Genomic DNA, 13,218 nt, shown 5'->3' with positions numbered 1-13,218 from the left:
AGGTTATTTTGTAAAACAAGATACGTTCCATTCTTTTCTCTCTTATCCAGTTTGACAGTTCCAGTGTAAGAATTGTTAATGTAACATTACCTTTATAGGGCAAATTATTAAGCTTATCCTGAGCATACAATGTTTGTATGCTCTATTAGCTTTCCTTCTCTCTGCTTCTGTGAAAGGTGATGTCTCTTCACATTCATAAGTAGAAACATACAAATGGATTGGAGCTGGTGACTTGACAGAACGATTCCTTTTAATCTGCCTAGAAGTCCCAGAGAAAGTAGGATTTACATCCACAAAAGGGGGTGGGCGTTGTTACCACAGAATTTAGGGATAGTATCTGCCAGTGTCATGAGGTCCAACCTGGGATGACTTCAGCCAAACTTGAAAATTTTCCTTCAGGAAGGATGACAGGCTTAAAAACAAACAAGCAAACGAAAACACCCTCAAAGGAAAAAAAAAAAAAAGCTAGGTGAAACAGAGGTGAAACAGCACACTCCATCTTGGTGTCATAGTACTGCATAGTACTGAGTACAAATACTCAGAATACAAAAGTGTTTATAGATCCATTATTTATTTCCTGCAGGCCCATATTATATGAACTAGAGCTTTGCATTTTGTTTTGGGATTTTTAAAAAAGAAAAGAAAGGCATTTTGTATCTGTTCTTTCATTCTCCCTTATTTTTCTTGGATTTTTTTCACCTGCATTTACAAAGCAATTAGTAAAATTTGCATTACGTATCAGAAGTACAGAAAAAGGTAAGTTAGAAAGAAACAGCAGTGATGGTTGATTGGCTGCCTGGACATTGTGTTAAAAGTTCAGCCAGGTACAAGGATAACTTGGTAATGGATATTAGCTAGGCTAAATCCCATTTTTATTATAGCCATAGTTCTTGTTCTAGACGTTGCGCTAGATGACATTTTGGTCAAGCTTTTATATATGAGCTGGGCCAGAGTGAGTTATTAAAGCTTTGAATCTTCTGCGGGTGCTGTTTAACTTAGTGTGGCTCTCAACAAAAAGAATTAAATAAAGGTATTTTTACAGTTAAGATTACAGATTAAGGGTAATACACACATGATATAGGTCAGCTGTAGTGTCATGGATATGTCCAGCAGTAAACTGAGGATAGCCCAGTTGGGTAACAGGGGTTCCATGGCCTTCCATAACATGAAAAAGGTGCACAGAAATGTTGCTGCCTTTTAAACTTTTCTACCCATAGTTATTAGATGGTATGATTACACTAAGATTTCTGAGGGCTTCTCTCGACGAGTTTTTTATGTGGTGTCATTTCCTGGGGAGGGGAGAGGTTAATTTCTTTAAGATGCTGTTGATGTTTATTCCAAATGAACTCTCTCCAGGATAATCCTTTATGAAGAAAGGTAGTTCTTATACAGAAGAAAATGTTCCTTCTTCAGTCTATCACATAGCCATAATTCACAGTCACCAGAGTGTAGTGGTGATCTACAATTCCCTTCGTCATTCATTTTTCTCAGTCTTCTGTGCTTTCATTTTGAACCATCATGTTAATATCACAGCTAGACTGGCTGAATTTACCTGTCTTTTCCTGTGCGTTGAAAATCATCAAGGCTTAATAGATTTTTTTTTTTTAATTTTTTTTTTTTTTTAAATAGAAATGGAGCCCTAAATATCCTCTATTATAATGGGTAGTTTGAAAACATAAGTATCTTTATCCAGCAGAGAACAGCACTGTGCAAATGGATGAGCCTGAGGTTGGAGGTGCAGCTGATTTAACTTGTGTGGGTGCAAGTGCTGCCTGAACATAGGTTTAAAACATTTGATACTGAATAAACCAGCAACAGGTAGGAGCAGAGCAAACAACACTAACTAAGAAATACTATGAGTGCAAGTAGGATTTATATTTAGAGCATTTTAAATTTTTTTCAAAGGAGAAAAGATCTATGGCCTTTGAGCAGTCCTTGATACCTAAGGATGCTTTCAGAAAAGTTAGCTATCTTGGTTTAACAGGTCATTCACAGGTATCTTTGTTTAATGCAGCTAGTTAATAAAACCAAACCTCAAAATGTTTACACTTGTATGCCTGTCAAATCTCCATGATTCAAGAATCTGAGCAGTACTACAAATATTTAGAGTTAGCAAAATACAATAGTCTTATTAGTTTTAAAAGGGTGGAGGTTTGGAAGAAAAAAGAATCTTGGTTCAGTATGCGTGTTTCTTATAGTTAAGACTGGAAATTCACTTTACATCTGTTATTATTCAACTGACACAGAAAACATTTCTGATGATGCATGAAAAAGTGACCATGTCCTCAAACATTCTTTAAATGTGCTCATAAAGATGCACAAAGGCTATGCAAACCTTTGTTTTGCCTTTTCAGATCTTTTCTGATTGTACACGTCTCTTTGTTGTTCTTGTTGTTGTAGTAGTAGTAGTATCCAGCCTTTCTAAAATCTATATGTCTCAACTGTATTTACATGGGAATTGGATCCCCAAAGACTTATAACCCAAAGAGCTTTTATTAAAGCTCCAAATTGCTTAGATGCTCATTCTGTCCATGATGTTGAAGTTAAGCTATTGAACCAACAAAAAATCAAACGACATATATAACTCCCACAAGACTCCTCTTAACTGCAAGAAGAGAAGCCTAAATTTTAGGATGTATCCATGTGAGAGAATCATCTTTATCTGACCTGACTTTTTTTGATTAAAGTTCACATTTTAGTATTTATGCTATAAAAAATTCTAAATTTATTATTCTCATGCACCACTCCCACTACAGCCAAAGTATTTTCGATTATCAGTGTTGTCTTCTGGAATCTGTGTCATGCTGACAGTGGAAATAGTGAATCATGTTAGTTTTATGTATGTATAATAAATACATTGTGGTAAATGGGATTCTTTAGTATCTTGTCAACAGTAATACACTTTTAATAGTGGACCAGCAGATGAAAGTGTTGCATAATGTGCCTGGTACATTATCATAATCTAGTGACCTATATAATGTTTTGGTTTGTATTTTGCTTGCTTTTGCACCCATACAGAATGGTAAGAAGTCACTTCTGTGAAGATCTACATAAAGATTCTTTTTTGAAGTGATTTTACATAGTAAATAACATTAAATTTTATTGACTTAAGTATGTTCTGTGATTCCATGTACTAAATTTGCTTTTTTGCCTATTCAAATTGTAAAAGTTGGACACCTCATTACTTCAAGAATGTACAACAAAGAGGGTCTTTACAGCTGGTTACAGTTTCTTTGTTCAAACACTTTGCAGAACCAGAATTTTATTTTAAGCTTTATTTTATTTGTGTACTTTTCTACCTTAAATGGAAAAGATACTTCTAATTTCCTGAAGTTCTATATACTGCTTCTCTTCTCTTTGTAACATACAAGGTAAGTGTCAGAGGCATTTGATAATTCCCTCCAGGATCACATCACTATCTTCTCAATGATTGCCTGTCTGGCAGCTGATGAGAGTATTTTCCTTCTGCACTTAAAGAAAAGAGTCGTATCCAAAGCCCACTCAAAGTGGTAAGAGTCTTGTAAAATACTGTGTCTTTGCATCCAAACCAAAGACACGGATTTGCCTCCCATGTTGCAACCTACCAAGGCAACCTCAGCCTTAATCCTTTGAAGCACATATGAGATAGCAAAGAGGTTTTTTATTGTTGTTGTTATTCAAGCAGGATATTTTTGAAAATAACTCTGAAATGTATTTCCCCTCCCTCTATGGGATTAATAAGGTGATTTTTACTTTTTTTTTTAATATTGTGACCATGCAGTATTATGCACAAAAGTTTTTACATCATCAAACTTCCTGACAATATTTGTACTACACTGTAATTAACATGATGAAATGTATCTATTATTGTACAGCTGTACGAATAGGATATCTATGTTTTGTTTATTGATATTTGCCAGCAGCTAATGTGGCATGTGGATTAATTAATAAAACAGTAGTACCAAAATCTTGTAAATGTCTTGAAAATCATGTATTTTGTTGTCTTTTCTTCTCAGGAACCATATCTGTGAACACATTACGTACACCATATACTGCACCAGGAGAAAGTGAAATCCTTGACCTGGATGATGACTTGTATCTTGGAGGCTTACCAGAAAATAAAGCAGGCCTTGTCTTCCCAACAGAGGTGTGGACAGCACTTCTCAATTATGGATACGTCGGCTGCATTAGAGATTTATTTATTGATGGTCAAAGCAAAGATATCCGACAGATGGCTGAAATTCAAAGTACAGCTGGAGTAAAACCCTCCTGCTCAAGAGAAACTGCGAAACCTTGCCTTAGCAACCCCTGTAAAAACAATGGTGTATGCAGGGATGGGTGGAACAGATATGTTTGTGATTGCTCTGGTACAGGGTACCTTGGCAGATCGTGCGAAAGAGGTAGGTTCTGTGAGATGACTGCATTTCTCTTTCATAAAATCCTGCACAATGATTAAAAATGGTAAAATACTCTCCTGAGGCAGAAAAAGCCTGCTTGATTTCACTTCAGTGTGAGATGGAGACCAGCTCTAAACTGAAAGAAGTAACTCTAGGGGAAAGATCTCTGGAGTTTCTAAAGGTGTATGCAGAAGTATTATCTGACTATGGCAGAGAGTCTGTACTGCTAAATATGTCCTAGAAAATGTCTCGTTTCATGTCTCATCATACATTGCTGGGTTCTGAAAAGGTTTGTGAAAGTTATTTCAAGTAGTATTGCATTATTAAATGGTCACATTCCAGTTCTAAACTGAGGTCTTGTTTTCTGCCTATTTATGTCAATACTGTTACGTAATTAAATTTACTTATGAATTCCACAGTATTGTATAAATCTATGGCCAGAACTTCAGCCATGAGTCAAAACAAAAGAATCAGTGTAGGAATCTATATTTCTTACTTAACCTTATTTTTATTTAAAAAAACCCCAAAGATCCTAGTACATAAGGAAACAGTTTCTACTTATCTTAAATCACTGGTAAGTGTAAGTCAACAGACTCCATTTATTTAATTGAAAAAGTGGATAATGGAAAGGATGACAGATGTTGATGTTAGTTTATAGGATGAAAACTCTGTAATTTATTTAAAATTATGGTAATAGAAGATTTTATTCTAAGTAGGAAAACAATAAAAAAGCTTAGTTAATATTTTAGGTGCTTATTTTTATTCTCATTGGAATAGGAAATGTTTCAGTGCCAGAACCGTGGGGTTTTTGTTTGGTTTTGTTTTTTTTTTTTTGTCTCACAATTGACACAATACAGTTTTTCTTCAGGCCTAAACCTATTGACTGGGAACATAGAATCATAGAATGTTTGGGTTGAAAGGGACCTCTAAAGGTCATCTAGTCCAACCCCCCTGCTATAACCAGGGACAATAAAAACATAAGTTCCTTACATCTAGTTTGATTCATTTTTCTAGTCAGGAAGATAAAACAAAAGTTGTATTCTGTAAAAATAAAAATGCAATGAATATTTTAAGTTGCATGTAAATAAACACATGCCTTTATGTAGAATTGATGCCATCATATTATTAATATTTGCAAGTAGATTCTTAGCTTCCTCTGAGTTTTTTTCTGGTCTTATTTTCTGAATATATATGCCTTTGGCTCATGGCCAGTTGTTCTAAGATCTCCAGATTGTTCTGTTGCTGGAGTGAAGCTGGCAGAGGGCATAACCGCACTGTCTGATGCATTACAAAAGCCTTCAGTTAAACATGTCTTGTCTACCACCCTGTGGCAAAATTCTGCTATTACATATGGCAGAAGTAAAAATAGGCTTTGTATTTTTTCAGCTTCAGAGCTAGGAAACATGTGCATTAGATACAGAAACGTGCAGATCTGCAAAGAACTTAAAAGCAGGCTTCATCACAGCGATTTCTCATAAATGTATTTGACACGTGGCAATATTGTATATAGAAAACTTTGTGTTCTTTATTTCCCATGCTTTATTTTCAACCCTGTTCCAATATGGAGTGTGATTTTCCCAGTGCATTCTCCTAGTGGGAATGGTGGTACAATGGTGGCGGTGTTGTCTTCTCCACAATGATATTTGGTACTTGTCCAACAGAAATCTATCTGACAGTTCAGACAGTGTGAGAACATTCCCTGCTCTTGGGTTTCCCTCTCCAGAGGAAACAACACTGAAAGATCTCTATCCAGTAATGTTCACATCCCAAGTGATCATGCATTAATAAGATTATAGCTTTTGGGATTCTGAAAGCAATGTGTTGGCATCCTACCCCACAAAGTTATTATAACTGGGGCCCATGTGTAGTAACTGATAAAATATGTATTTGCTGGTATAATCAATGTAATTATAATTGTTCAAACTAATTTAAATAAAATAGGAACATGTTTATTTCAAAAGCAATACAGTTTCACAAACAAAAGGAAACAGTAGAATGAAATATTGGAGATTAAACAACTGCAGTATTTAACTTAATGTTCAGTGATTTAAGGTATCTTCAGTAAACAAAAGCATGCAGCTACTTTTCAGGACTGTAATTAATTTTTCATCTTATTTCCCCTAAAATGGGAGTGATAACATCCATATGTGGATGTATCATGTACAATACACTATCTGAAATAATTTGGGTCAGTTTATTAGTGCACAAAAACCAGAACACAACACATTTATGTTTTAATTTCAGAATGCTTCAAATTAGTATTTTTTAAAATACCTATATGGTTTTTACCGTGTTGCAAGTTATTCTTGATTTTATTCTTCATTTTCAGCAAGGTTAAACATCAGTATAATCTGTAGATTGGCTTTAGTAGATTATGGAAACTCCAGCAGATGGACAGACAGATGTCACAGCAATATGATTTGGCTTCCTATCTTACTTTGATCGTGGATCAGAATATGTGACTATCTTTCAGCAAAGCCTTTTGCAGGTGTACACTTTTGACTGGATGGCTAGAAGCAATGCACAGGACTACATTCATCAAGCTCTGATAAGAAAAATTAGGCATACAAAGAAAGATTTATCAAAGTGACATTTCTAAGGAGAAAATATATTTAAATTAGATTGTGTTTGTGTAGATGTACATATCATGCATGCACACACACCTGAGTACACACATGTACATTAAAGAAATACAGAAAAAAAATTCCTTCCATTATTTCTTTATTTTTTTAATGCAGTTGGTATTATGATAGATGGTATGAAGAACTGTGTATTCAAAATAGTATAGTCATTCCTTCTCTGACTTAAATTAAGTAATTGATCTTGTGGGTTAAAGTTCTAGCACTTTTACAGTGTGGTCTGGGACCTCAGTCCTGAAATAATAGCAGTGTAGAAATTGGGAGTAACAATTGCAACTTCTGTTCACACATTACCTAGTAACTAGTTGCATATCAAGAACTGTTTCCATCAGACTGATAGAGCTGTTCCTCATGATTCAGAAGGCTGCAGCTTTGGGCCCAGATGGACTGAAGGACCTGCCATAGAAAACACACAAACGGTGCTTAGCTGAGTGTATGCCCAGGAATAGAACAAAAACTAAAAGTTCAGATTTGAATCAGCAGCCATCAATATACTTGAATACTCACACAATTTACAGGAGTAAAATTATATATAAATAAGTAAGTGTTCTCAGAGCATGATATTGTTCTATATTGGTAAATAAAACAGGACCAGAGAGCAAACCTGGATACTTGACTACTGATGATCCACATTGTTCACATACTTCCTGGCCTATATCATCTGTAACTTTCTGGGCAAAATTTCTGTGTGATTTTGGAGGCAGCAGACATGACTCTATGGGCTTCAACATAGTTTTTATGTTACTGCAGGCACTTTGAAACTGAAAAATGAGGAAAAAATTAATATTTGTGCCTTTTGGGACTTTAGAGGCATTACAAGGGGTCCAGAGGAAACAAGATCCTGGGTTCCTTATTAAAATACATGCAGGAAGCATCCATACTTACTAAGCATCATGTTGTTAAGTACAACAGAAAGTTGATTGCAAAATCTATGAGCAAGAACACTGAAATTCAAATACCTAGTCCATACTCCTTTCACTTTAATTTTAATAAGCTGTGAATTGAAGACTAGCATGTATTCAGAAAATACCCCATAAACATCCAGCTGCGCATTTGTGAGGGTAGAACCAGGAAAGTTTCTGGAAGAGTAAGTGCCTCAATCTCCTCAGCAATTTAGGTAATCCCAACCCAAGTGAAGATATGATCCTGAATCTCCTCTCATATCAGTACTAGTCTGTGTATCCTTGGTGACAGGCGCAGAGATGATTAAGGTAGTGTGTGTGTTTTTGTATATATATCGGAAGAAAGAGTATCCAGCCTTGGAGATTTTTTTCAGAAACAAACTGAAAAACAAAAAATAAGGAGGGGACTGACTTCTTCAGTAGTGCACTTCCCCTCCACCTCCCCCTTTCATTTGTGTGTTTTAGTTGATTGGTTCCTCGCACAGAAGTAACAAGGAGTTTTAATGGTCAGGTTTATAAAAATGTCAAATAAACAATGTATAAAACAGTTTTTTTTTTAATCTCTGAATTATATCTTACTTTTTATTTCTTGTTAATGGCATGTGCTTATTTGCTGCCACAAAAAAAAAAAAAAAAAAAAAAAATTGTCAGTAATGTTTTGTATGGGTTTTCTGCTATTTTTCTTTTCAATGCCATGCTTCCCACACTGAAGTGGTAGCAAAATTATTATTGCCTGCCATGGGGACTCAGATTCTTTTAATGAATAGCACATTCTGAGCTAAACTTGTGGTCTACTAACATTTAATCTAATAATTAAGAGGAAGCTGAACAAGAGAAAAAAAGACATTCTGCCAACACTTAAACAAGAACAGAACGGTTAGAAGTGTAGACCTCAAAGATGAGTATTACACCTTTGGAATTACTTGGTCTAAAGGAAAAAGAAAAGTTAGGGACAAAAATTAATACATACTTTTAGCCAAAATATTCCTCTGAGTTGGTGTAACTTATCTAAACCCCCCTGCCTCTCCTTGTTTAGCTCACCATTTTGCTGACTAGACCTTGCAAATTAACAATCCCTTCTGGACAACAGAAGTAACTTCAGGGTGGACACAATTCCATTAAACAGCTGAAACAGTCTTTAGTTCTAAGAAAGTCTAAACAAAACAAGCCTTTCTTGTTTCATCTTGAAAACTGTTTTTTTTTTCCCTATGATCTGAAAAATAAAGTGCTCTATTAATGTATGCCACCAAGCATAATGATAACTTAATAAGGCGTTGCCACAAAGAATTAAAAGAAAGACGTCAGTAAGGGAAGAGGGAACTCCTTGTTCTGTCAAAGCTCTCATACATGTACTGTTAGATGCCCTCTGTCAAGCCAAGACCAACAGAGCATGGAAATTTGAAGAGCTGAGAGCAATGCTGAATCAAATAGAAGAGATGCTGAGTTGAATATAGATGATTCACATGGCAAAATCCAGCTTGCCATCTTTAGAAAGGAACACAATATTGACAAAATATCATTCAACCTTCTTAATGGAGCAATCATTTAATGATGGTTTTAACAACAAAAGGGTTTCCCAACAACACTTGGACCACCAGGCTCATTTCAAGTGAGTAAAATGAACATAGTTGTAATTTTTATTTTAGGAATATATAATACCCCAGATCTTTAGTTATGGCTCTCAGGACAGTGCTAAGTCTTCTTTGATCAAATCATACCTGCTTCCTGCCAGTTTTGTGGGTGGTTTTGGTTTTGTGGTTTTTTTTTTTTTTTTTTTTTTTTTTTTTTTTTTTTTTTTTTTTTTTTTTTTTTTTTTTTTTTTTTTTTGTTTTGTTTTTTTTTTTTTTTGTGATACTTTTGTGTTTAGAAAGCTTGCAACTTCATACCGAAAGGAGCTAGCTGACATGAGGGGGTTTTCTCATTGCCCCAGAGCTTTTAAGTCATTTGATTTTCTGTTTAGTCTCCTTGGTCTGTTCTTGGAACATCTGTTTCCAAAATAACTGGCACAGCATGGTTTACGAGGATTGAGTATCTAATCACATTAGGTCTGTTCACCATGATGTTAAATACTTACAGGTTGCCTCTGATAAAATTAAAAGAATTCTTTCTCTTCTTTTTTCTGTAATTTTGTAAAAGACTGGATAGTTATAGGAAAGCTGGCAAACAGTGCCAGTGCTGTTTCTGACAACTTTATTTTACATTATCATAAGGTAATTTATTAGATCTTTAGTGTTGTTGAATGCTGTTCAGACTATATCATCTGATTTTGCTCAGTTTATGAAAACCCTGAATACTATTACTGTGTCTTTTTTAATAGACAGTAAAATATCTTGTATTTTTTCTTGCATTAGCATGTAACTTAAAATTTTATGCTGGACTTCTAAAATATGTTTAGCTTGACAGACCAAACAGCTGGATACAGGAATGATTTGGAAACTTATGCTCATGCCCACCTTCTCCCTGCTCTCCCAACCCCAAGACCAAACAATTGAAAAAAACAAATCACCTCCCACTGAAAACACTTTGACTTGAAATCTTTTATCAGGCTGGCGAGAGTTAAGTATTTAATCTGTGTCACAGGAAAATTTTAAGTTTAGAATATGCTGAAAACATTATCACCTGCATGGTTAGAAATCACCGAAGGTGTAAATGTATTCTTCTAACCTGTTATGCTTAATGACTTTCAAGTTGCTTTTTTCCAACATCAAACTGTTTTCTTCAAATTTGTATTGGGAAAGTCTGGAATTCTTAATGAACATACCATCTATCATTTTTGCCTGCAGTATGCTCCCTGAATTAGTGGAACACTTTGTCCTTCCATGGATGATGTAGGCTGGTGGTTTTGGAGAGCTTATCTATTTTTAACCATGTACAAGATACTCAATGGAAATGGTTTTGACAAACTGTCATAAGTAGTGATGTTTTAAAAAAAAAAAAATTCTAACAGTTTTTATTATGATACTGATTAAACATAGTATCAGTTGTATCAGTCCTTGAAAATATGATTGCATATGGGACCACAAGGTACCTTTGCTGTGCATAAATGTCTCCATTATACTACAGAAAATTAAAGCATAGTGAGTTGAGGTGCTCCCAGGATTGCATCGATTTCTAAGGATTCTCTGTTATTTAGACCTCATCTAACACTTCAACAGTTTCTAATACTAAGAGGTTTTCAGTGGGTCAAAGAATGTTGGTGACATATGGAAGAAGTTAAGAAGGTTTAGTGAATTAACAGTAGGTAAACAATCAGATGTGCATAGAACAGGGCACATTCAGATTTCTTTATATTCAGATATTTGTTCAGTATATTTTGCCATTCGGGTAGTGGCTTTAGCTATGTAGTATGATCAGATTTGTATGTGACTGGGGAGCTTACTGAAGTTCCTGGTGGTCTGCCCGCTGACTGTTGGCTTGGGGTAAAGGATGCTGCTCGTTCACTGTCCACCACAATGTGCCAGTGTCAATGAGCCTAAGAGCCATTTGCAGATGCTGTGGTGGTTAACTGGCTGCAGTGCTTGATCATACTGGGAAAAAAAGGACTTCCTAATATGTTTCAGAAACAGATTCATCCCTTTGCTTTCTAGGAACTCCTGTGCCTCCATGTGAGCAGAAATGCAGCTTTTCTGCTACCTTTCTTGTTACCAGCCTGGAGGCTGGGAAAAGAAGACTTGTGGCTGGTTGCTCTGGGGTCTAACAGACTGTGACTGCTCTGTGTCAGAGCCACTTGCCAGGAGGGTTTCCTGTAATGTCTGAAAGTGACAGTTATTTGCTTGTCTCAGGGGCTTTAAGATCTTACCCTCAATATGCCAAGTCCAGTCTCAGTTCTCTTGTTGAAGCTGTCGCAATGTTCATACGTGCATTTTTGATTCTATCAGACCACAGTCATTGTGGTCATGAAGCCGTCTATGTTCCATCCAAACCATGCTGAGGATATTTACCCTTTTCAGGCAGCTTTTGCTAACTGGATTATGATGGCAACGGTACTAGTAGCAGTTCTGACAGGTTTATACATGAAGTATCTTAAGGTGGATGAAGTATCTAGGTGGATGGTAGTAAGACATGACGTTTCAATAGGCTGTAAGGTTTTCCTGAATATCTTTTATTGGCCTTGACCTATTTTGAGTAGTGCAGTCCTAGTCTTGCAAACATTTCTTTGCGTGTGTTTTTACCTGTCTGCTTGAAAATGCATACATGAATGGTTGGTCCATTAAAAAGCAATTTAGTTTCTTTAAAAAGCACTAAAATGTGCCACTTCAAAAAAGTCAAACCAAGATGTAACCAAAAAAATAAAATAAAATTAAAAAATTAAAAAAATAAGACCACCAACACCAAAACCTTTGCTTATATTTTGCACTAATAAATGATATGTAATATGTAATATTTCTGTCATATAGAATCAATATACATTTACTGTCTTTAAGCAGTTTCAGTAAATACGATATAATTATTCAATAACATATTTTCCTCTCTGTGTTTTCAGAAGCAACAATTTTAAGCTATGATGGAAGCATGTTTATGAAAATACAGCTCCCTGTTGTGATGCATACAGAGGCTGAAGATGTTTCTTTACGGTTCAGGTCTCAGCGAGCTTATGGCATTTTAATGGCAACTACTTCTAGGGAATCTGCAGATACCCTTCGTTTAGAGTTGGATGCAGGACGAGTTAAACTAACGGTGAACCTAGGTAACAAATTCTTCCTCCAGGAAATTAAGATTTTCTTTACATTTTTCTTTTTGCTTGCAAACATGTATGAAACAGCCTGTTTTAACATTAAACGTAAATTGAAATGATATCTAGACACATGTCAATGCAACATTTGCATATGTACATACACACATAAATACATGCTCATGATTATATTTTATTTTGGTTTCTTTTGCATTTTTGTATTCTTTTGGTAGTCTTAACATGATCCATCACAATATCTTTGTACTATTGTGTATTCTAAAAAGAGAAGACTAGTTCATCAGTGGTATTTTTGGGCTACTGTATTATTCTTCACTGTGGAAGATTGGTCTCCCTCCACAAATTCTTCAAATTAACAATTCCACTGTCTAAGTGTGCGAGCAGAAACAACGTGTATGTAGGTCAGGTCAGTTTTAGCTCCACCAATTAATGTACAACATGCAAATGTGTCGTAGAATTTCTAGTTTTTACAATGAAAACGTTGCAATTAGATATTCCCACTGATGGATTTCTTAGTCTCCTTTTTTTAGGTGTCAAATCTATCTATCTCCTCTTTTTTTAAACAATTCTGTAGTGGTATTTTTGTAGTATCAAACGATAACACAACCCTT

General features: G+C 35.4%; 1 protein-coding gene across 1 annotated transcript in view; it reads left to right on the top strand.

The window, feature by feature from the left end:
• Nucleotides 1-12,604, top strand: part of LOC103782184 (neurexin-1) — a gene marked incomplete at its 3' end in the record, with an annotated part of 65,060 nt that extends 52,456 nt beyond the window's left edge. Inside the window, exons 4-5 of the mRNA XM_008949939.1 lie at nucleotides 3,996-4,379; nucleotides 12,401-12,604. Of these exons, the coding sequence (XP_008948187.1) occupies nucleotides 3,996-4,379; nucleotides 12,401-12,604 (588 nt within the window). The remainder of the gene's footprint in view (nucleotides 1-3,995; nucleotides 4,380-12,400) is intronic.
• Nucleotides 12,605-13,218: the final 614 nt, after the last annotated feature.

The sequence above is a fragment of the Merops nubicus genome, unplaced genomic scaffold (assembly GCF_000691845.1).
Source record: "Merops nubicus isolate BGI_N331 unplaced genomic scaffold, ASM69184v1 scaffold7470, whole genome shotgun sequence".
Lineage (NCBI taxonomy): Eukaryota > Metazoa > Chordata > Aves > Coraciiformes > Meropidae > Merops > Merops nubicus.
Note: the sequence above shows the minus strand (reverse complement) of the source record. Positions and strands in the feature narration are given on the sequence as shown.